This window comes from Halichoeres trimaculatus, unplaced genomic scaffold (assembly GCF_033239565.1).
Source record: "Halichoeres trimaculatus isolate MK-OKI-2021-1 unplaced genomic scaffold, fHalTri1.1 fHalTri1_scaffold_8, whole genome shotgun sequence".
Classification (NCBI taxonomy): Eukaryota; Metazoa; Chordata; class Actinopteri; order Labriformes; family Labridae; genus Halichoeres; species Halichoeres trimaculatus.
The window spans coordinates 26,108,804-26,131,188 of NW_027437186.1; the positions used below are offsets into that span (position 1 = coordinate 26,108,804).

General features: G+C 41.0%; 1 protein-coding gene across 1 annotated transcript in view; it reads left to right on the top strand.

The window, feature by feature from the left end:
* The window catches only part of plpp4 (phospholipid phosphatase 4), a 68,613-nt gene extending 46,455 nt beyond the window's left edge, over positions 1-22,158 (top strand). Inside the window, exons 6-7 of the mRNA XM_074675783.1 lie at positions 11,277-11,447; positions 15,981-22,158. Of these exons, the coding sequence (XP_074531884.1) occupies positions 11,277-11,447; positions 15,981-16,189 (380 nt within the window). The 3' untranslated portion in view covers positions 16,190-22,158. The remainder of the gene's footprint in view (positions 1-11,276; positions 11,448-15,980) is intronic.
* Positions 22,159-22,385: the final 227 nt, after the last annotated feature.

Sequence of the window (22,385 nt, forward strand, 5' to 3'; positions counted from 1 at the left end):
GATTGGTTGGTGTTAGTTTATGAAGCTCTAGTATTGACTTTCACCAATCAGTGATGTCACAGATTGAGTCATTCTGGAGTGACTTTTGGAGATGTGTTTCATGCAGAGATTACTGGGACACACCGTTACAGTCTACCTGGTCTTACCTGGTCTGAATCTCTGGTTACGTTGATCAGTCTGGATCAGTTAATGAATGTTGCCTTCTGCTGTGTTTATCTGTTAAGCCTCATACCAGACCCTGGTCTTCTGTGGTACTGTGTTTCTGTTCCCGCTGCAGCAGTGTTAAATAATTCAGCTGTTTTTTGTTGTCCAGCAGAGGAATGTTCAGCAGTTTGCTGGAGTGTAACCAGAGGGACACACAGCTGCTGTTTGAGCATGAATGGTCCATGAGGCATGCACAGACTGTTTAAGGACCCTGCTGGAGAGTATGGCCAGCAATCATACTACTTTAATATGAGCCAGACTTTGGCAGGTATCTCACACGTGCATGGCCCACCTACGTCATCGCGAAGCATCTGTTTACATGTAGCGCGATCTGATCTGAGTCATCACAATGAGACACAGAGAGCACTGCTACAACTTTTAGGGACTTTTAGACTCATGGTCAGTCTTTTTGGCCCAATACAGTCCTCTAACACCCTGCTACTGTTTAGAATGATTGTCAAGAGATGCGTTTGCAGTGATCACACGTCACAGATCACACGCGCTGCCACACTGATGTCCACGTGCTCATGCTCGTGCATGAAGTAAACCTTGCTGAAGCTCACCTCTCAGAAGTGTGACAAAACAGAGAAGTGAATCGGGCTCAAGCACAGCACGGTTGCAGTCATACTGGCCATTCAAAACACGCTATAGGGCTGAAGTGTGCTTGGGCACGACACGGTTTGCCAGTGTGACTGCGTCCTAGGAGGACATGTCTCTGAAATCAGGACGACCTGTTTGCATAACTCATTGTGGCTAAAGTTTCTGCGCATTCGAGAGCTGATATTAAGTTCAGCAGTAAAATGCTCACTTTGTAATAAACTGTGCCTCCTGGTATATATCATCCATGATGAGATTTATCTTCATCCCCTCAGTGAGCTGAGCATCAACATGGCTTTAAGCAGCATCTTGTGATGTAATTAACTGTTTTCACTAGGTATGTGTGGCTTCTGATGCTTTTTGAGCCAGCCCCAAGTGGACGCCAAAGGAACTGCAGTTGTTCCTGAATGTAAATTATGTATCTTTTTTTTTTTATGTTAACATATTCTTTTCACCAAGGAAACTTGTGTTTAAACAATCAATTAGTTACATAAAGATAGTTTAATGTGTGCTTCATAAACCTTTTTTTAGGTTTTAACTTCTGTACAAAAATCAACACCCTTAAAACCTGAGTGTGTTAGTTATCAGGTGGTCTCTGTCATAAAATAAGTTACAGGAACTATTACAGCAGGTCTGATTACATTACAGTTTAAGCAGAAACACACTCTATCTATAATCCGTATTCAAAACAGATCACACTGTTAGTGTTTCTTCACTTCCTCCTCAGGATGAAATAAAGCTGAAGATTCAGCATGAGCTCAGGAGGATTTTCGGGTGATGAGGAGAATGTGTCTGTGTGCATCGAATCCAGAGCTTGCAAAGCTTTCCTGGATGTGTTGAATTATTTTGTTACTGTGGACATGTTGGCACATATCTTCCTCTTTTAAGGTCTGAACGCAAGTGTGTGTTAGTGTGTGTGTGTGACCGCAGGTAGAAGGAGGGGATGCAGAGAAGGAAAGTGTTGGTTTAAAAGCTGTAATTTCATGCTTTAGTCTGATTCAAAGACCAGGTTTAGTTTGATATTAAAGCTGCTAACACACACCTGATTCGGGGAAACACTTTGAAGTCCCATTAGGGACGGCACACAGCGCTGCATGGATTACATTCATCGCTCTGCAGCTCTAACAGCCTTATGTTCTACGCCCTGAGACGCACCCAGCTCGCCCAGAGAGCGCCAGAAAATCCAATTTCCTGTCTGTGTCCCTTCACACCGGGATAAAGATGGTTACAGCACATACCCTTAGAGAGCTTTGCTCAGATAAATGTGTCAGTGGATGGGAACAAGGCCAGACAGATGAGTTCAGAGTGACGTCTGAGCACGATGAAACATCTCCAACGTCATGTTTGAGCACAGAACACAGACTGAAGGTTAGACAGGGTCGACACTCTGGAGCATCCTGCAGAGACAGAGGGGTAAAACTCATTTTATAAAACAGATTTCAACACAAACACTTCATTCTAACAAAGAAACAAACACTGAACATTCAATACAAGGTGCTTTCTACTGAACTGGGACCAAACAATACAACAAAACATCCTTAAACAAGACAGAGAGAACACAGGACGGATAAACAATTCAGGAAGTCAGTTTGAAACAGAATCTACACACTTCACCGACTTTACCTTGCTGAAGTTAGTCATTAGTAACCATAAATAATTACTTTTTTTAAGTGATGTGCTCCCAGTGTACTCCTGCAATGAGGACTGAAGACTCCTGGTGCTAGCTCTGTGAGCTTTAGCCACACTCTGCTAACTGTTGACAGTTAGCAGAGTGACAGTCTGTGATCTCGTGTTTTGCAGTGTGAGATAAAGTGAGTTTGACTGTTTCCTAAATGTTTTCTTTCCTTCAGGCCAGATTTTAAATTTCTGTATAAATGACCGGAGATGCTTTCAGTATTCTCCCTTGTAACAGTTTTCCACAGCCCCTTCATGAGGAAGGTCTTATGGGGTCTAGAAGAGGTTCCTTCTTCAGCAACATGCTCACTATACGTTATCTCACATATGGCTCCAGCAACCAAACAAAGCAGTTCATAAGTTTAGCATCTGAATTGCTCTTTGGGGATTTATAAAGTTGTATGAATCTGAATCTGAATTTTGACCTGGTCCCCTGTTATGTGACTTTTTGACTAAAACCTGTGGGTGTGCCTGAAGACATCATTGGCTAAGCAGTAGAGAGGGTGGTAAAGCTTGATAAGTCCAGAGCTGTGAGCTGGGTCTAACACCTGGTGACTCATTTAAACATGTAAAGGATGACAGAGCACCGTGCAGGCTGTGTGAGTGTAATTGTGTCGCCTGATGGACGATAAAGCAGCTTGGCCTTTGTGTGACATTTCATGCAAAGATCAGGAATCAGGGCTTAATTTAATCTAACGGGGCGGCTCAGATATAAACCCTGTCATTGTGTTTTTATTGCAGTCCTTTAACTCGGGTATATATGAATCGTGTTTGAACATTAAGAGATCTAAATATAAAAACGTGCAGCAGCTTCAGCATATCTTTAGAGAATTATCACTGAGTCCCAAAGTTTAACAGCTCTCAGGTTCTCTGATTGTGTCTTTCTCTCCTCCTGAAGCAGGCTAACACAGTTAGAGATATTAAAGCAGACAGGCCAGGAAAACAAACAGATTAATACCAGTGCCCCTGAACGCACCGCAGCAAAACACACGCAGCGGTAAACAAACAGGCCCTGAAGCAGACGTATAAGTGTCTGCTTCCAATTCATCTTCATTTCCCCAAGAACACATTAAACTCTGAGAGCCCATCAATTGCTCGACGTTCAGACGAATCCTCAGAGAGCGACCTGATCTCCAAACTAAACTCTCCTCACATCTCATATTCACTCTTTTTGAGAGAGAAACTCCAGTAGAAAGACTGAAAGAAATCAGCCAGAGTGAAGCAGGGATCACATCCAGCTGATGAGGACTGATGATCTTTCAGTGTTAATGAATAAGATTCAGGCTCTCAGAGCTGTTTTTAAATGCATCACTTCAGACGAGGCGCTGAAAGCTGTCATCAGGCACCCTGCAGGGGTCAAAGGTCAAACTGAAGTGAGGTAAGAAGAAGGAGCAGGAGCCCTGCTGTCAGATGGAGTGTTTGTGGATCGATGATAATCAGACAGACCACAGAACATTGAGTAAAAATAGACCTAAACGATGACATCAACAGCTGGAGTCTTCATTACTTTTCCATAGAAGCTCAGGATGAAGACGTACATTAGTGACATCTCTAAAATAAGTTGCTGTTTAAATCACAGTAAAACCATCCGGCAAGCAGAGGCAATCAGATTTTAGGAAACTGAAGTTTTCTCATCAGTGTTGATAGTTGAATTAAATCTTAATCTACCAAAGATAGAGCTCAAGGTCCTAAACTTCGATTCTGTAAATCTTATTTAGGATAAGAAGCTTTTAAATATGTTTCAAGCAGTAACAGTTGGAGGAGGCTCAATCAAGGGTAATGACAAACTTTCACTGAGTAAGACTTTCAAAAGTAAGATTGAAATATTTTCAAAAATGTTGAAACAGAAATTAATTGCCTAGTAAGTGATTAAACTGAATGTAAACTCTAGATAAAATATATTCAATTTGACTTAGTTTATGGACCTCTAACGTGTTTCCACTGCACTCTCGTCAGACCATTTTGTTTGCTTTTTTTGGCTGTGTCTAATTAAAAATTTCTGTTTTTATTATGCAGCTGAAGATTCAGACTCATTTCTGTCACAGCGTTTAACTCTTTAAAGCTCAACTGAACTTAATCTATAAAGCACTTTAAAATTAAGCACAGTTGAAACAAAGTGCTGTGAGATAAAACACAACGTAGGCGTATAAATAAATCTAAAAATCCAATAGATCAATAAAATATTGGTGCAGACACTAACATTATTGTTGCATTGTTGTTAAAAACAATTACTATAAACTAAAACCAAACCATAAAACACTAAACAGGAGCAAAGTCTCACGCTGGGTTCAAAGCCAAGGAATAGAAATGGGTTTAATGGCCTTGAACTTAAATTACTGTAACTCTTCAACCATTTGGGCTTGTAAGAAAACTCAAACAGGTCCTTAAAGAAGAATAGACAATCATCATTTGATATCCTGAGACAGCTTAAAACTGCAGTTTCACTTCTCTGGTTACCTGGTCTCAGCATCAGGTGTATCTGTGAGTCATCTGCAAAACATGAGAGTGACAGTGAGACTCTTTAAAGCTTGTCAGTGCTCTTTAAATCACCATAACTCTTCACCATTTGAGCTGGAGGCAGACAGTTCGTGAGAGAAGAAAAGATGAGCTTTCTGAGCAGAATCTCTGACTCTTTAAGGCCAAAATAACATAAAGAAGACCAGATGATCTGGATGCTGACTAAGGTTTAAATGCTGGTGTTTCCCAGATGACGAACCACTGCTGAAGCTTTGACCTGAGCATGACTCCACATTTCAAACTCCGACAGATAAAAAGAACAGTTTTATATCAGACTGAGTCGTCCTCTTCATCAGATCACTGTCAGACATCTCAGGAGGGTTCCCCTCATCCACCCTGTCTCTCTTTTTAAAGCTCTGTCTGTTCTCCTCACCTCACCTCATCATTCAGTTCCCTTCTCTTCGTTTTAGAAACGAGATTCATATAATCTTTTGTCTCGCTAAACTACACACAGACCTCATGGAGCTGAATCATCTCTGTGTCCACTCAAAGCTTAATAACCTCCCCTGTATCAGGTCAGTAGTAGTGTCTGATGCTGAGGGGACGCTGATAATCTTGCAAAGACCCGTGCATGAGCTGAAGTGTTGGACAAATGAAAATCCTGACCTTATAATGACTAAATGAAAATTCATGGGGCAGATAACTGGGCCTAATTTATTCTGAGGGCCTCATAACAGTCAGTGTGCAGTGTGCATGAATATTTAACCAACAGATGTGGACGAATGTCACTCGCAGCACTGAAACGAACGCTGCTGCAGAAAGGAGAGTCATGAGTCATGAGTATGCCACAGTCCAAAACCTCCACATCTGTATGTTGTGGTTTGATTGTTTGTCCACAAACAATAACCAACAAAGTTAGGGACAGTCCAGTTCAACTTAACCTTCGTTTTGTGGGGGTAATAAATCCTGTGGGGTCTGTTCATGTCGTGATGTGATAATCACAGATTTTCAGGAGCTTACTGCAACCTCTAACCACCACAAATATCAACAGGGTGTGAAAAACAGATTTATAAAGATGGTGCTGAAAATCAAATCAAGTTTAGAGAATGTTTGTTCCTTTTTTTCTTGGGCGTGACAGCTCTTTGAAAGATCAACTCACAAAGACATTTTGTTTTGTTTTTACGAACAAATCATTCTGACACATTCTCTTTTCCTTCATCTACTGTAATGTTCCCTGTTTGTCTCCATGTCTCAGACGCTTCCATAAATTAGCCCCATGTGTTTGAGAAAAGCACATCCAGCCCCTTTCTCCTTCACTCGCACACTGAGCAGACTGAGCAGACCTCGTGCTTGTTTGAAGCTCCTGGAAACAGAAATCTCTATGCACTCATCACCCTCATTAGTCATTTTTGTTTGGTCTCAGAGGGAGCGTCTCCTCAAGGTTTTTCTGAATGCATGAAGTGGATTTGTTATTAGATCGTTTCCTCCTCGGTCATCGTCTGCTCTGTCCTCTAACCCGTCACAAACATCTGTCAGAGTTTAAAGTTTACTCTGAGCATGTGTTGTAGCGTCCTACCTCTGCATGTACCACCGGCTGAGTTAATTAAGATAATTATGCATTTAGAAATCTGTCAGAGAGAAAGAGAGAGGCAGGCTGATGAATTATTCATATCACAGAAACATTCCCACTGTTGCTCAAGATGTTGATTCTGTCTGCAAACATACTGAGTGTATGCAAAACAGAGTCGTGCTGTTTCTACCACAATTAACCGTATTTCCTTTCAGCATACCTCCAAGAGCTCAAACACAACTCTTCCTCACTTCATCTGCACATTTCTAATGTTTCAATTTGAAAAACCCTCCCAGCACGCACAAAGACAAACTGAATATTCATATTTATTTCTTACTTCGCTCAAACAACCATTAAACTTTGTGTACTCTGATTCTGTACGGTTGGTGGGAGGTCACAAAAGGTGAGCAGACAGTTTAATGTGAGCTCTTACGTTCCAGTAAATGTTTGAATAATGTTTGTCTGCACACGGTTTAACTGCAGCCGACAGAGCAATGAAACACTCACACATTAAATCCTGTTCAGAGACATTTTGCTTTTCAAGCTACCAAAGAGTCAACCACTGACTTTGTCCAAAGAAACGAGAATAAACTCCTGTATTGCTTGTTTAAAAAGTGACCAAAGTGTAGCATTTTCAATAACTTCCACTTTGGAACCAGTTTACAAAAATTTGCACTTAAAGTCAACATAAACTTTCTTTATGTGTTAATGAGCGACAGAAGCAACGCAACAGTTTACTGCTTTTAACGAGATGTTTTTGTGTAAACATTCTCTCAGCTGAACTACACAACAGTGAGAGTGTCTGAGGGTTACGCTGAAAGCAAACCAAAAAGGAGTTGCCTTTTTAGGTGTGTTTTGGCACTGTAGTGATACATGTCCCAGACTTTGGGTGTTGCAGCATGTTTTTAGAGCCTTACATCCAAAAGTTTACAGACAATAAATGAGCCTGTTTTTGTCTAAAGCAACAGTTTTGCCCTGGTTGATTTCTTGTTCCCTGAAATTGGGATGCAGATGGTTTAGGTCTAGGTTGTGCCTAATGAGCTTCGCCCTTGTGTGGTCGGCCCGGGTTCTAATCCTGCCTGTGGCCTTCCTATTTCCCCTTGTTTCCTGCTCTATCCACTCCTTTCCTGCCTGATTAAAGGCAGGAAAAGGCCCAAGAATAACTCTAGGTTAAAAACAAACACAAAAAACAGCAAAAACTCTGAAAGTCAGAAAATGTTTCTCTGGAGGCAGTTGAAATCTGATGCTGCAATGGTTTGTTTGTAAATTAGACAAGATAGCATCAAAAATCCAATAAAACCCTAAACCTAATAGCTGAATGTAAATCTCTATAGATGTTCTATATCGATGTTCCAACATTAAAAAACAATCATCGTCTTATATATCTTGCTATTGAAGCCCTGCCTTCAGAGAGTTCCCTATTGGTAAGAGTATCTGAGTCAGCATGCTTAATGCTCTTATATTTCTCAACATGTGAGTTAACTAAACCTACAGCAACTCATGGGGTCACTCTCCGGTTAGAGGGAAGGCCTCCTTGCTTGTTGAGCCTCCCCAGCTCTTTGTAGCCCCACCTTCTGGCACAATGTCACACAATCTCAGCCCAAGCTCATGGATTGAAAGATGTTACAATCATTCAAAGATGTTAAGGATGCATCCATTTTTCATTTCTTGTCCTGTAAAGTTCATTATGATTATGTAACATACAAAATACATGATCAATCGTAGCTGTCACATGATTGTTGGACACATTTAACAACAAGAGTTATGTTTAAAGTTTCCACTTGTACATAACATACTCTCAGTGAGGAACCTACAACAGATTTGGGTTCATTTATAGTTTTTGTCCTATGTTTCAGTTATTTCCTCTAGCCCAAAGAATGAATGAGACCCAAACAGTAAGTCTGGTGAATCAGGCTCTTTCTTCAATTTAAATTTGTTCACTTTATTTAAGAATCAATCAGATTTTCTGAATATATTTCTTGAAGAACTCATGGAGCAAAGTGAAGAGCCTAAATAAGCAGTGCGCAGTGGTTAACACCTAAGAGGTGGAGGTATAGACTCCAGAGGAGGTGGAGGAGATGTGGGTGATATGGTGTTAACAGTGTGATCTACCTGTCAGTCTGCTCTGAGTGTTAAGTCACCCCCCGGCTCGGTGCTTCAGTATTAATGCCGTCCTGTCCGTCTTAATGAGTGATGTAATGGTCTGAGTGGCGGTCTAATGACGGCTGTGATTGAAAATACAGAGAAAGGCTGTGTAGGGAGATTGATGCTTCTTTGAGGCAGTTTTTAAAGAACTCTGTGTGATTGTGCTGAAGTGTTGGACTGATGAACGGAGCAGAAACCATGAAGGAAGCAGCGTGTTGGCGTCAGTTGAGCCCATGTGGTGCTCATTGTGGGTGGTGATGATGACTACGAGCAGGATTTTAAATACCACAGGGTGTCAATTAATTTCCCTGCATGTTTTATTCTCTGCCTGCTCTCTGGATGGTTTTAACCAGCTGAATTTATTAGCATGATTGATGTCGCCCTCAGAGAATTCACTCTCTGAAAGTTTATCAACTTCTGCTCCAATTTAAAAGTTAAGCTGTTAAAAAAGGCCTTGTGACATCTCAGCACTGAGGTTTAAGATCCTTTAACTGCCAGTCAATTCTACCTCAGACAGGTGAGACAGGAAATGATCCGTTACATACTTGCACAAATACATGGCATATTTAGTCTGTGCAGATGTAAAGAGCAGTTTGACTGTAGGTGACTTGGTCGTTGGATGGCAAAAGAGTATCAGCGATCTCTGAAGACACCTTCCTGTGGAGATGTGTGTATGAATCCTCCTGTAGTTCAACCCCTGTGGTTATGGCCCCATGCAGAAATGAACAGTTTTACACTCTTGGTCCATGATTTTAACTTTGGTTTTCCTCAGGGAAGTGTTCTTGGACCTATTGTATTTTCATATCTTACTGCTACTTCATCATATCATCTGTAATCACCACAACCAGTATCTTGTTATGCTGACGACTCTCAGTTATACATCTCTGTCTACATTTCAGTCTTTTACTGCCTGTTTCTGATATTAACTTTTGGAATAGTAAGAACATTTTCAATTTTATTGGATATTTTAGTGTACAGTTTTTTATGTAATGATTTATTCTACTTTAATATGTTTGATATTGTTATCCTCTATCTTGTTTCAGTCTGGTGTTATCTGACCTCTTGCTGTTATATATGGTCTCTCTCTTCTTTTGTAAAACACTCTGGGCTTTCATGTTTGACTCTATGAAAGTTTTGACATATATAAGGATGGTTTAGGGTTAGGGTTAGGGTTAGGATTAGGGTTAGGGTGGTTGTGGTTGGTTGGTTTGGTGGATGGTTTAGAGTCTCGAGAGACTTTTCCAAAATTTAAATGACTGCGTACGTCTGTTATCTGAACAGTACCAACAGGACATCAGTAAACGATGAATCAAACCCAAATTCAGCATCATGATTAAAATGCAGATTAAAATACAGGTCAACCCTAAAATAGAGAGGCAATTTATCAAACTTTATTAAATTCTTATTTTATATGCCCATAATAATAGGTTAATAGGTTAATATAAATCTAATTCTAGCCCAAAACAAATATATAAATATACTGTATGAGCCTAAATTACATTTTTAATGGAGTGAACTGTCAGCAGGACCTCACTGAGACAGCACAACTTTACCCTCATAATCCTCCCCTCTCTAGGAGTCCCAGCATGCTTTGCAGTTACTCCTAGTCTGTTGGGTGATCACTAACAGGGGGCTGATGGAGCTGATGGGGAACAGCAGTAAAATAATGACCCCGTCCAAGCGCTGCCTTTAATGGCTCCATCATACAACCTGTAATTCAGACTATTAGACCCCCGCTGTCTTCCTCACACTGACCTCCATCAGCACACACACACACACACACACACACACACACACACACACACACACACACACACACACACACACACACACACACACACACACACACACACACTGGGCTGCAGATTTCACATGAAGGCTCCTTGCAGTCTGAACCTCTCATGACTTTTGAGCACAGCTACTACAATAATCAGTATTTCCTGGTACACACAATTGTGACTAATCAAAGAAAGCTTTGACTCAGTCATTCAAAAACTTTCATTCATTAAAATTCTTGAATTTACCACCATTGCTGGCTGATAGGCAAGTGTGAAGTGTCCAAGCTGCAGTATGAGATTTACTAAGGTCTGTAAGAAGGCTGTGCAGTCAGTGATAACACCTTGAGCCCAGAAATCTTCTTCAGACATCTGTTTGAGACTATGGTTGGATACATACAAAACATATCATACAGTAAAAATCGAAAACAAAATATCATGACTCTGAATCAAGAGTCATTTAGACCGGCACTAAACCTAAGGTTGTCTTGAACCATGCCTTAAAAACCCACTCAGTTTCAAAGAGATGGATGCAGATGCCATGTTGACCATTTTACCACAGTGTCAACAGGTAGAGAGATATGGCTTAAATAAAAAAACACTGCTGGTGGGTTTTCACCAATCAGAAGCATTCATATCTTTAACCACAAAGTAAATTGGCAGAGGGGGTGGGCCACCCTTCTATTTGTGGTGTGTTTAGAATGTTCCTGGTGTCAAGATTGAATAACCTTTCTTGTGAAGTTTTGGCCAATCAGATTAGAGTATTTCACAAAGCCGATTGACAAAGACAGTTGGTTGGCAGTTTATAATCTGAGTCTTGTTTCTCTAACATTTCTCTCCTCTCTCTTTCTCAGTTGCCTTCTCCGGTCTGGGCTTCACTTCCTTCTACCTGGCAGGAAAGCTGCAGTGTTTCACTGATCAGGGCCGGGGGCGGAGCTGGCGTCTGTGTGCCATGGTGCTGCCTCTCTACAGCGCCATGATGATTGCTCTGTCACGCACCTGCGACTACAAACACCACTGGCAAGGTCGGCCTCTCTGAATGTTCTTTCATCCCTCTTTTGAACAGGGTGTTTCCTGAATTCTCAGAGTGTTAAAACTGTCAGAGTGGCCTCAGAGCCTCACCTGGCTCAGGGCGGTTTGTGTTATCATAAAACAGTAATTAATAAAGAGCGCTGGAGGTGCTGCTCATCTCTAACAGCTGTACTCCTGTAATCCCATTTCACACCAAACCAGCTCAACAGAGGCTAAAGAAAAGATAAAACATGGAGAGCGTAAATCAGGCCAGGCAGCTCAAAGATTGAACGTAGCATCTTTAAAGCAGCTGTTGTCCTGCTTATCGTTATACGTTAAGTGCAGCAGCTTGGGCAGGAATTGATAAAAACCAGCTCCTGTTCCTCCGTCTGTGAGGACAGTGAGAGACTCGTAGGGACTGAGGGAGGGGAAGTGTGTGTGGGTGGGCTGTAGGAGGACTCTGTGGTAATGTGGTGACAGCTCTGTCAGATGGTGTTAATTAGTTTTGGAGGACCATATGTTTATGAGAAGCAGGGCGGCTGAAACCGACAGCTCCTTTAACCACCAGGTTTTATTCAACCTGAACATATACAACGCCTACAGGACACGAGACACCTGTCTCCCTCCTCTTTCATCAGCTCCCCCATTTTTTTTTGCTTCTTTCCATTTCTCTGAAACTGCAGGATCCACACTTTCTGTCCCCTTTCCTCTGAAGCTGTATTCATAACAAAACAAATTGCAAGGACAGAAGACGGCAACTAGAGATGAGCACAAAGGATGGAGCTTATAATTGCACAAGAACAGAGACTTTAGTACTTTTCGCACAAGATTAGTATTTCGTGGGAGTCATGTTTCTGAGTGAAAACGCTGCACAAACCCACCTGCTTCAGCGGCATCACATCACTCTACAATTCAAAGCTGTAAAATTTTTTAAGAGAAGAAGTCGTCCACATCCAACTTCAGTCAAACAATATTCTTTGAAAATGTCTGGACATGCTTAATAAATTTGACTATTTTAAAACTTAAAAGAAACTGTGCAAAAGATCAGTTCTTATTGAGTACTAGCCCCAAAAGATCTCCATCAAGACTCAGAATCATATGTTAGGCTTTGTGTCTTTAGACTGGCTGGGTTTTAGAGCTGTCTAAAAATTTGACTGTAGTATGTTTTTTTTTTGTTATCATGAGTCTAATATTCAGTGAGAGACATTAAACCAGGGACAAGCATTTTTCTATTGTAACATTTAAATTCATAAATGAGACTATCGTATAACCTATTTGTTGAAGAAACAGGAGTACATAACAAGTCTTCTTCCATTTTTTGTGTATCCAAAGAGCTGTTGAAACCTGCATTAAGAATGCCCAACACTGACTGAATCATATTTGATCTGAAGGGGTGAAGAATTTAACCTGGATCAAACAATCCGGATTTAGAAATCCCATTTCTTGCTATCCAGGATTAGGTAATCTGTCTTAGTTTTCTCCTGGTTTTTCCATGCTACATTGGATTGGATCACCCTGATCCGGATACACAATTTTCAATTAAGGGTGATCTAAATGAGACAACGCAGCACAATGTGGGCTACCACCTGTGTAAAGAACAACAGGTAGAAGAGCCAACAAGATCTACCAACTGAAATTACAGAAGTGCAGATTTGTACTGGATTAGTATTTTCAGAGGACCCATGTGTGTCTCGAAATATGATAGGTGATTTGCCCTGGAATTTTTACTTTTCTTTACAAATTACGAACATGGTCAATTCTCAGGGGATTAAAAACACAGTCATTCTCTGCAATTATTACAAATCACTAGAGGTCCCTAAGTGAAACTAGCCCCATGCAAATAAGGCGTTGGAAACAATTGTAGGCACACATATTCAGAATTACATACAAAATACCAGGAATGATGCTGATCCATACAGAAAAACAGACACAGATACAGTGAAACCAAGACTCTTGGGGAAGGAGCCGATGCATTTAACTGAGACTTTGTGGAGACAGATATGGTTAAATTGAGACTCATGGTAAACCGATACACAGAAACTGAGACTCAGTAGGACATATACAAAGAAACTAAGACTCAAAGGAGACATGCCCAGGGAAAATGAGACTTAAAGGAAGCACATCAAATGAAAGTGAAATTAAATGGAAACAGATCCAGTAAAACTGTGTCTCAAGAGATAGAAACAGAGAAACCAAGACTTTCTGGAAATAAATAAAGTTGGCAGATGGCCACACAGATCCCTGGGGGGAAGTTCATGCAGACACATTGGGAGGACACTTACTCAGCTGAGAGAGGTTTCAGTTGAGCTCAGGTGAACCCTGACATGATAAAGTTTGGTTGTCGGATGTGTCTGTAGAGGAACACTCTCGGGTCATGTTTAACTGATGCAAATGAACGTGAGTGGAAGTATCAGGAGGAGAATATTAAGTGGACCTTGGGTCAGCAGACGGTTTAAGTGAGCAGAAATGGTGCAGCCCATTAAATGGAGGGTCCCCAGCCTGCTCTCAGTGTAAACACCAGCTGGGAGCCCCATTAGCACGGCCGCTGAGCCGCGCCTGATGGATAACAATATTCTCAGCTTCTCTTTGCACTTTGGAGGTTAGTCATGTCCTCAGGGAGGGGAGGCCAGGCTTCCAATCAACGTCTCAATAAGGCCAGAAAACTAATGTATTACACCAAGTCACAGTCTATTAAAGTCAGCGGGCAGAGTCGATGGAGCCATCACACAGCGCCGTCATTCTGCTGCTTTATGAACACAGGAAATCAATGTTTTGTGATATTTCAGAAGTACAGAAAAAAGAGGTTTATGAGACGTATGGAGGGGCATAATTTTTAGACATGGAATCTTTTACCTGCAGCCGGCTGTGTCAGTTTGATCTATACACAGTGTAATATTCACCACAGCAGAATGATGTATACGTGAGATGTATTATAGCTTTAAGGGGGGTGGGGGTAATAACAAGGTGTTCAGTATGGATGACAGAGAGACACAGACACAATGTCCAGAGGGGAGACAGCTTCAGTGATCTCTTCAGAGCATTTTTATCTTGTTCATTTTACCTTAAAAAGCAGCTCTGACAGATGAAAACTGAAACACAGCTGCAGAGTTTATAATTACCTGATCTATGATCTGTGCTCATTAAGGCAAAATAATACAAGGTACAAACAACGCACAGGAAGAAAATAGAGCCAAGGTCAGGTGGGTTTATTCAGCTCTAAAGGAAAATATCTCAGATCATTACACGTGCATTCATTTATTATCATAAATATTCAAATTAGGAGAGTCTACATGAAATAAAACATAAACCTGATAAGAATATATTTTGTTGGGAGACAAAAGACTTTGATATACAAACATTTCTCTGTGGGACTTAAGATGCTCTAAGGTACAAAAGATAATTATGAATAATGATTATGGATAATTACTTAATAGTCTTAAGATATCTGAAAAAAATACACGCCTGCTTGACAGGCATGTGATCCAAAGATACTGTAACATTAGGAATATAAGTGCACCAGTAATCAAACACAGTTTCACAAAGGGATAAATCTTTTTACCTCCTCCTTTGCCAAGTTTCACATTGCACAGTCAACAATGTGCAGTTTCTGTGCAGCTGTGTAGCTCTTCTGAGTAAGGCAAGGCCCATTAATTTATATGGTACATTTCAGCAACAGGGCTGTTCAAAGTGCGTCACAAAAATATATTTGTCAATCATAAAAAAGCCACTTTAAATTTAAGCAATTGATCAAATCAGAGCAGTGGCAGTATAGTTTCACTCAGTTGCATAACTTTGATAGCTGCACACTGTGCACCAACTGAAATCAAACATTCACTGGCACCATTCTTGCTCGCTGGTTACTTGTTTTCACTAACAAAATAATCTTGCGATCAAATCGGCACAAAAAAAAAAAAAAAATCAAACAAAAGCTCTGGAGACAAGAAACATGAGAAAATGTGTAAAGATACGACACTGAGCAGAGAGAGTCTGAAACTTTATACAAGCCAGGGAATCAAAAACAGGTGGAACAAGTAAGGGTGGGGTACATAATCACTGAGACTGGAAAACATGTATAGAAAGGAAGTGACCTTTCAAAATAAAACAGGAAATATGGATATCACATGACAACGTACAAGGAAATCAAGAGAACAAGAGGCTTCCAAAAAGATGAGAGATGGTCACTGAATAACATGAGAGAATCAAGAATGACCTGATTGAGAAAGACAGTTTATTTATATTAGGAGAGGAGAAATATAAGGTATGGTAGAAATAATCTTTAATTCTCTTAATTTCTTGGATGCCTTTTTTTAAGGTGAAATTATTTTCTGTTTTTTAAAATGAATTTGTGTATTTAAAGACTGTATGTGGGTGTTTACTGTATGTGTGAATGTGTGCGTGTAATTAAATGTGTGCATAGTGTGTGTGTGCTGAGACTGTCTCTAATGAGGCTGTAGCATGTGAATAACTGGCCTCAGATCAGCTCTTGTTTTCCCTCCTCCTCTTTCTCTTTAAATAACTTCTTCCCAACGCAATTCTGTGTGTTTCAGACGCCGTTGTTGGAGGCGTGATCGGCTTGTTGTTCGCCTACATCTGTTACCGGCAGCACTACCCCCCCTTCCTGCACTCGGACTGCCACTTGCCTTACGCCAGTCTACCTGCTGCACCCCACACGCCGCCCCTCCACCCGGATGACCCACAGCCTACCGATAATGCCACCAGCCTCCCCCTGGAGGGTCTGACTGAGGGGCCCGTATGACTAGTGGCCCCCGGGGAGAGCCCGCTGCACACCCTGACCAAACCTCAGAGTTCCCCTCCCTCCTCCAAGTGACTGATTCGTTTACATTCCAGTGGACAGAAAATCACCTGCATCACGCTCCAACACACCTGCAGACGTCTGATTTATTAATGTAAGGATAAGACGTCAGAAAAAAAACACATCTAAAGGAAAAACACTTTCAACTGATGGCTCGGAAATCAGATGAAAAAGACCCAGAATTATTTTATTTTTACTGTCTCAGAGTTTATAACCGTCACAGAAACAAATATGGGCTCATGAATACTGAGAGGAACGTGAAGCATTTTCAGACAGATGGAAACAAAGAAAGATAAAATGAAAGAAGGCATTTTACCAGAACTGTCCTGTTTCTGTCAACAACTCTGAGAGGTGATTTTAATGGCTGCTGGATGGAGACATGAAATAATACAGCGACAAAAAGAGGGAAATGTCTTTTTAATCAGGACATATATATTTAACATTCAGCTACTCAAAGATTTCAAACCCCCACAAAATGTCAGAGTAACCACCTAAACTGTGTTTGTTTGTTAAATTTACATTCAGTAAGGCTAATGGGATCTGATAGCAAACCCACACATCCACGTGTTCCAGTCTTCAAGCGTCAGCCTTCAGTTTAACAACTCAAGGCCTCAGAGGCTGCTCTCTGCTATGTGTGGCTGTCATAGCAACACAACATAATGTATAAAACCAATGCACTGATGGAGAAAACACTGTAACAACTGAAGAATAGGACCTCTGCAGAGGTTTGCAATCAAACATCACTCCTCCTCATTCATTGTACGCTCAATCAAAGGGAACGTACATTAATTAGTTTGCACTGTGTACGACTCCTGAGGTTACACGTGTGTCCTGAGGTTGCACATGTGCTCTGAGGTTGCTTATATTCTGAGGTTGTGCATAATGGCCTTCATTTATTAAACGTGTGTACAACAATTGGGTGAAGTTTCATGTCGGAGGGAAGCACATGCAGCGAGGAAAATCTGTCTGTGGTGAAGAATTAATAGATCACATAGGTGCAGAGCATTTTCAGACTGACAAAGGTTCACATTGAAATATTTAGATGGTTAAATTTCATATGGGGTTGCACAGTGGCGCAATGGTTAGCGCTGCGGCCTCACAGCAAGAAGGTCACCGGTTTGATTCCCAGCTTGGTCAGTGGGCCTTTCTGTGTGGAGTTTGCATGTTCTCCCGGTGCATGCGTGGGTTCTCGCCGGGCTCTCTGGCCTCCTCCCGCAGTCCAAAAACATGCTCATCAGGTGAATTGGTCACTCTAAATAACCCGTAGGTGTGAGTGTTTGAGTGAAAATCGTGTGTCTTCTCTGTGTCAGCCCTGTGATTGGCTGGCGACCAGTCCAGTGTACCCTGCCTCTCACCCAATGACAGCTGGGATAGGCTCCAGCCACCCATGACCTTTAACAGGATAAGCGGTTTAGGAAATAAATGAATGAATGATGAATTTCATATGACAGAAAGAATTTGTCTGACATTTCACTTCTCTTCTACCAATCTGTTAAATACTTAGCTTATGAAAGAGCTGTCAGCTGATTTCTCCATACAATAAATGCGTGTTTCTGTCATCGATTTACTTTAAAAACTAGAGAGGTCATTATCACCTATAAAGTCACTCTCATGGCCATAATAAAGTCTCTAAGGAGAACATTCGGAGGCAGCCAAATCAAACTTTTAGCGTGGATTTTAGTGGGTAGGCCATATTACACACAGAATTTACCATGAAGATTATGAATTCACTTGTAACAGTGGTGTTAAATAATTCTGAACTGTCCATGGAAAAAATGGATTATTCACTTATAAATGATTTCTACATGAAATCACAACTAGTTGGTTTGAATAACCATAGCACTCTGGTCTAAGTGTGTATAATTGCGCACAAACACACACAACTCGGCCAGGCCACAAATAAGGTCACAAATAAGGTCACACAAAATGACCACAAATAAGATTAATGACATTTAGTTTGGAGGTTAACCAGTTGGTGGTCCTGCAAATCAAAAATGTTAATCTACAGGTGCAGGTTTGTCTGTCCCCCTGTCACTTCTGCCTGAAACTGACACAGAACTCTGATCCCTCCTTAGTCCGTGACAGAAGGCTGAAGTCTGACTGCAGCTTCTTTCAGAGCTGCCAGAACGTTTTCAGTAGCGATCCTTCTTTGATGATATTGGGGCTCTGATAGTCTGATATCCCAAATTAATTAATTGTTTTTAACAGTCAAATGTGTAAAACAGTTGTTTGAAACTCCATAGTTTAGTTTGTCACATCCATGCTGCTGGCTGCTGACAGCTGCAGCGGTATGGCCAGGTAAGCATTGTGTATTTAGGGGCATGTTTTGTAAATTACGACTGTTTTCAGCTGCCACATTTATCATTATCAGATCAGGCGTATTGGCCCTTGTACACATGTTAATAAAGCGAACGTGAACGTTGCTGTAGGCTTGTTTCTACACCCAAATCTGTGTATGCAAGAATGAGGGCCATTCTGAGGTTGCACAGAGTCATGCAGCTCTTCAGTCTTATCCCAGTCTCCACACTCACAGGCTTTGAGGCGTTTCCCATCAGTATGAGAGTGTTTAGTGTCATCCTGTCAGATTAGAGTGTGTGAGGGCTCACACGTACACACACACGCACACACACTCATACGCTGAGGTCATGACACTTGGAAGAGGAAATGCAGAGCTCGAACTCACGTGCCTTATTAAACCTGTGAATCTTAAAATGTTAAAACTTTTTCTTCATTCCCCAAACTTTTTTCCTTCTGTCACGTTTACTCTGACTTTGTAATTTGATGGGTTAAAACAACAGAGCTGTGACAGCATGATTGACAGCTGTGTTGACCAGTTTGGTGCAGTATACCATCAGAGTGGAGGAGGAACACAGGGAGTTATTAAACTTTACATAACTGTGAGTGTTTGGGTGGAGACTGGGATGAGCTGACAAGTGTGATTAATGACAGGCAGTGAGGATGAAGAGGAGGAAGAGTATGTGAACACAAAATCAGCGTAACCATGTATTAATCCTCATTAAGTAAGGTCAAACCTGCTGTTTATGAGCTCATTATGACTGAATGAAGCTCCACACAGAATGAGAGCAGCCTCTCATACTCAACATTCACCACTCACCCAACCTGAGGTTGGACAGATAAATATTTAACCTTTATTTATTCATTTATATTCATCTTATTTATTGAAAACAGAACAGTTAAACACTCAAACACCAAATATGAGAAGGTCTGTCTCTTTACTGACCCTGCTCGTCCTGTTTCTGATTCCCCGACATCGACAAAGCAATTTTCATCCTTTTCCAGATTGACCGAGAAATGATGGATGACTTTGTTGCTGTGGTTACTGTCTTTTTCTGCCTTTGCTGTACTATTCATATGAAAATTCATCCTCAGATTAACACCAAACCGACCCAGCTGCAAAAAGCAGGGAGCGTTTATTAACACGTCAAAGATCAGGAGAAAATAAAACAGGAAGAGAAGCACATAAAAACAAATGTAAAAGGTTATTATCTAACTTAATTTTATTCTAAGTTTGATCATCAAGCTGCTCTGTGCAGTTTTAATCTCCAACATCTAAAACCACACATTTTGTTTCACAGAACAGCCGTTAAAAACAGCCACAGCGTCTGTTGAATGTTTGTTTGAAACAGATGAGAAAAGCTTTGCTGTCCATATTTTTAAATCAATATGTATTCAAATCAACTTCTCTGAGTCCCCTCTGACTAATGCAGCCCATCAGCAGCTGCTGTAAAAACTTGTTTGTGTCTGTGTGTGTTCATGTTGTTGACAAAGCTCATCTCTGGCAGCCAACAAGTGCAAACAGGCTGACACGATCATCAACATCAGAAAGTCCAGAAAAAATATGAGAACCACAATTACTGAAAGTAGTGAAAGAAAATTTGCTGTGTAGCCTAAACCAAAACATTTGTTACAAACTGTCTGCCAAATAAAAAAGAACACACAAAACGAGAGAAATACTGCAAAATACAGTTATACTAATGGGAGTCTTCCAGGCCAGAGGGCGCTGAGTGAGCTATACCCTGTAGAGTTTCTGAAGCAGAGTTTTTAAACTTTTCATCGTTGTCCCCAAATTGGAAATGCTGACTCAACCTGACTTTGGTCTGGAGTGCTGCGAAGAGGCGGGGCCTCAGCCTCTTTGCCGACACCACAGGGTGGCCGCTTGTCAATCGAACAAGCCATATCCCCTAATTACCAAAAAACTCCTAATCTAACTCCTAAATTACTAAGTTATGAACACTCACACTCATAAAGTCTGCATGGAATGACCGTGCAGTCACTTTTTGAGACTGGGCCCCTGGTCCTTGGAGTCAGCCCCCAGTGGACACTTGAGGAACTGCAGCTCTGGCTTCATGTTTCATTAATGGAGGTTACAGCGCCAGAAAAGATGAATTTGAGTTTGACCTTAGTTCTTTTTTATTTCTTCTGAAAGTCACTGACTCTGTCCTTCAATGAACTCTGTACTCTGATTAGTGCCCCCTACAGGCCAGGTGGACCACCATCATGATGACTAGAGTTTAGGTTTCAAAAGATGGGAAGATTACAGTTCAGAGGTTTAGCAGTTTTATCTGAATAACAAAAATGATCAACTTCCTGTGACTTCTTCTCACCACATCGTATTATTATGCTGATTAATGCCTTCTCTTAGCAAAAGCTTGTAATTGTGGAATCTCATTGGATGACACAGATAGCGTGCCAGGAAGTTTGACCTCAAGTTTCGATGTTTTTTCCACAACAAGCTTGACCAGTCCAACATGATTTATCATAACCCATGCAGCCTTTACTTTGGATCTGTATCTGGTTGGACCTGGTTGGATCTGGTCTGTGTGTTTTTGCAGCAGTCTGCGGATAATATTCCTATTTGGAGCCTCTACATGGCTGTTTCAGTTTTACTGTTTCTGAAACCTTGAGGCTCCATTCATCCTCACAGTGATGCAATACAAAAGATGAACCTCTCCCCGGAGGAAAAGGTGCTGGACTCTGCTTTTCAGACTCTGACTCAGAGAGGGACTGTTTGCTCTGAGTCTTTCCTGGTGACCCTGCAGAGTTTGGACTGTGAGCTTCAGACTCTCTATCGTATCTCAATGAGTTGATTGTGAATCAGCTTCTTTGTGTTCTGTGCCCTGCCCTGGCCTGGCTTTAGTCTGATGTTTGTTCTCTGTCCTTCAGTTTGATCTTATAGATGGCGTGTTTCGAAACTGTTTTTCTGTGAGAGTGTTAACCTGCAGATCCATCCTTTCTTTGTCCTCATTTGGTGCTATTGAGAGTTTTGTAGCAGTAGTTTCACCTCTTGGCGGTGGATGTGTCATTTTGCAAGGAGAGCTGATAATTTTATACAGAAAAATGAATAAATGAATAAAAAAACTTATTTTGTGAAAATCAGAAGCTCAAGGACATCCTGTTCTTGGAGCTCCAAGATTTTCTCCAACTGTTTTTCCCCTCAAGGACTGATGGGGTGAATGTGGACAAAAAATCAGATTAATGAAATAGATCAGTTCTATGAATAGATGTCTGAAGAAACCTGAGTGTCAGAGTCTGTGTTCACGGCATGCTGATTCCATTAGTGTGAACAGATTGTTTTCTATCAATAAGCATGTCTGGCCTTGAGATATTTTGCTGTTTATATTCTTTCTGTAAAATAAAGGACTGCTGCTACTGCTGTGAAATTAAAGTGTGATCCCGTCAGAGCTGTTGACATGTCAACACATCACGGAAAAAAAAACTCTTTCAGGATGCTAATGTATGCAAATAAGTGATCCTGCGTAACCAGCAGCAGACGATGAAATGAGAAAGGAGCAGCTGAATGTGTGTGTGCGTGTGTGAACTCTGTTCAGTGTGTGTCGTGGTTTTCAGTTGTGTTCTTCTTGTTTAAACAGTTTTCAATAAACTTGTATGCTGACGACAGCTTCTTCTCTCATTCAAAGAATTTCTTCAACTCATCAATTATTTTATTAATACCTTCAAGAGGGAGTATTCTGCTTTCCTGTTTGTTCATTTTCCAGATGCTACAAATTCATATCAAGCTGCCTTGGATCTTCCCCACAGGATCTTCTCCAGACTTTTTAAAATGATGAGGTCATCACCTAAGGATCTCCTAACTTGTTCATGACCCATAGGAGGCACA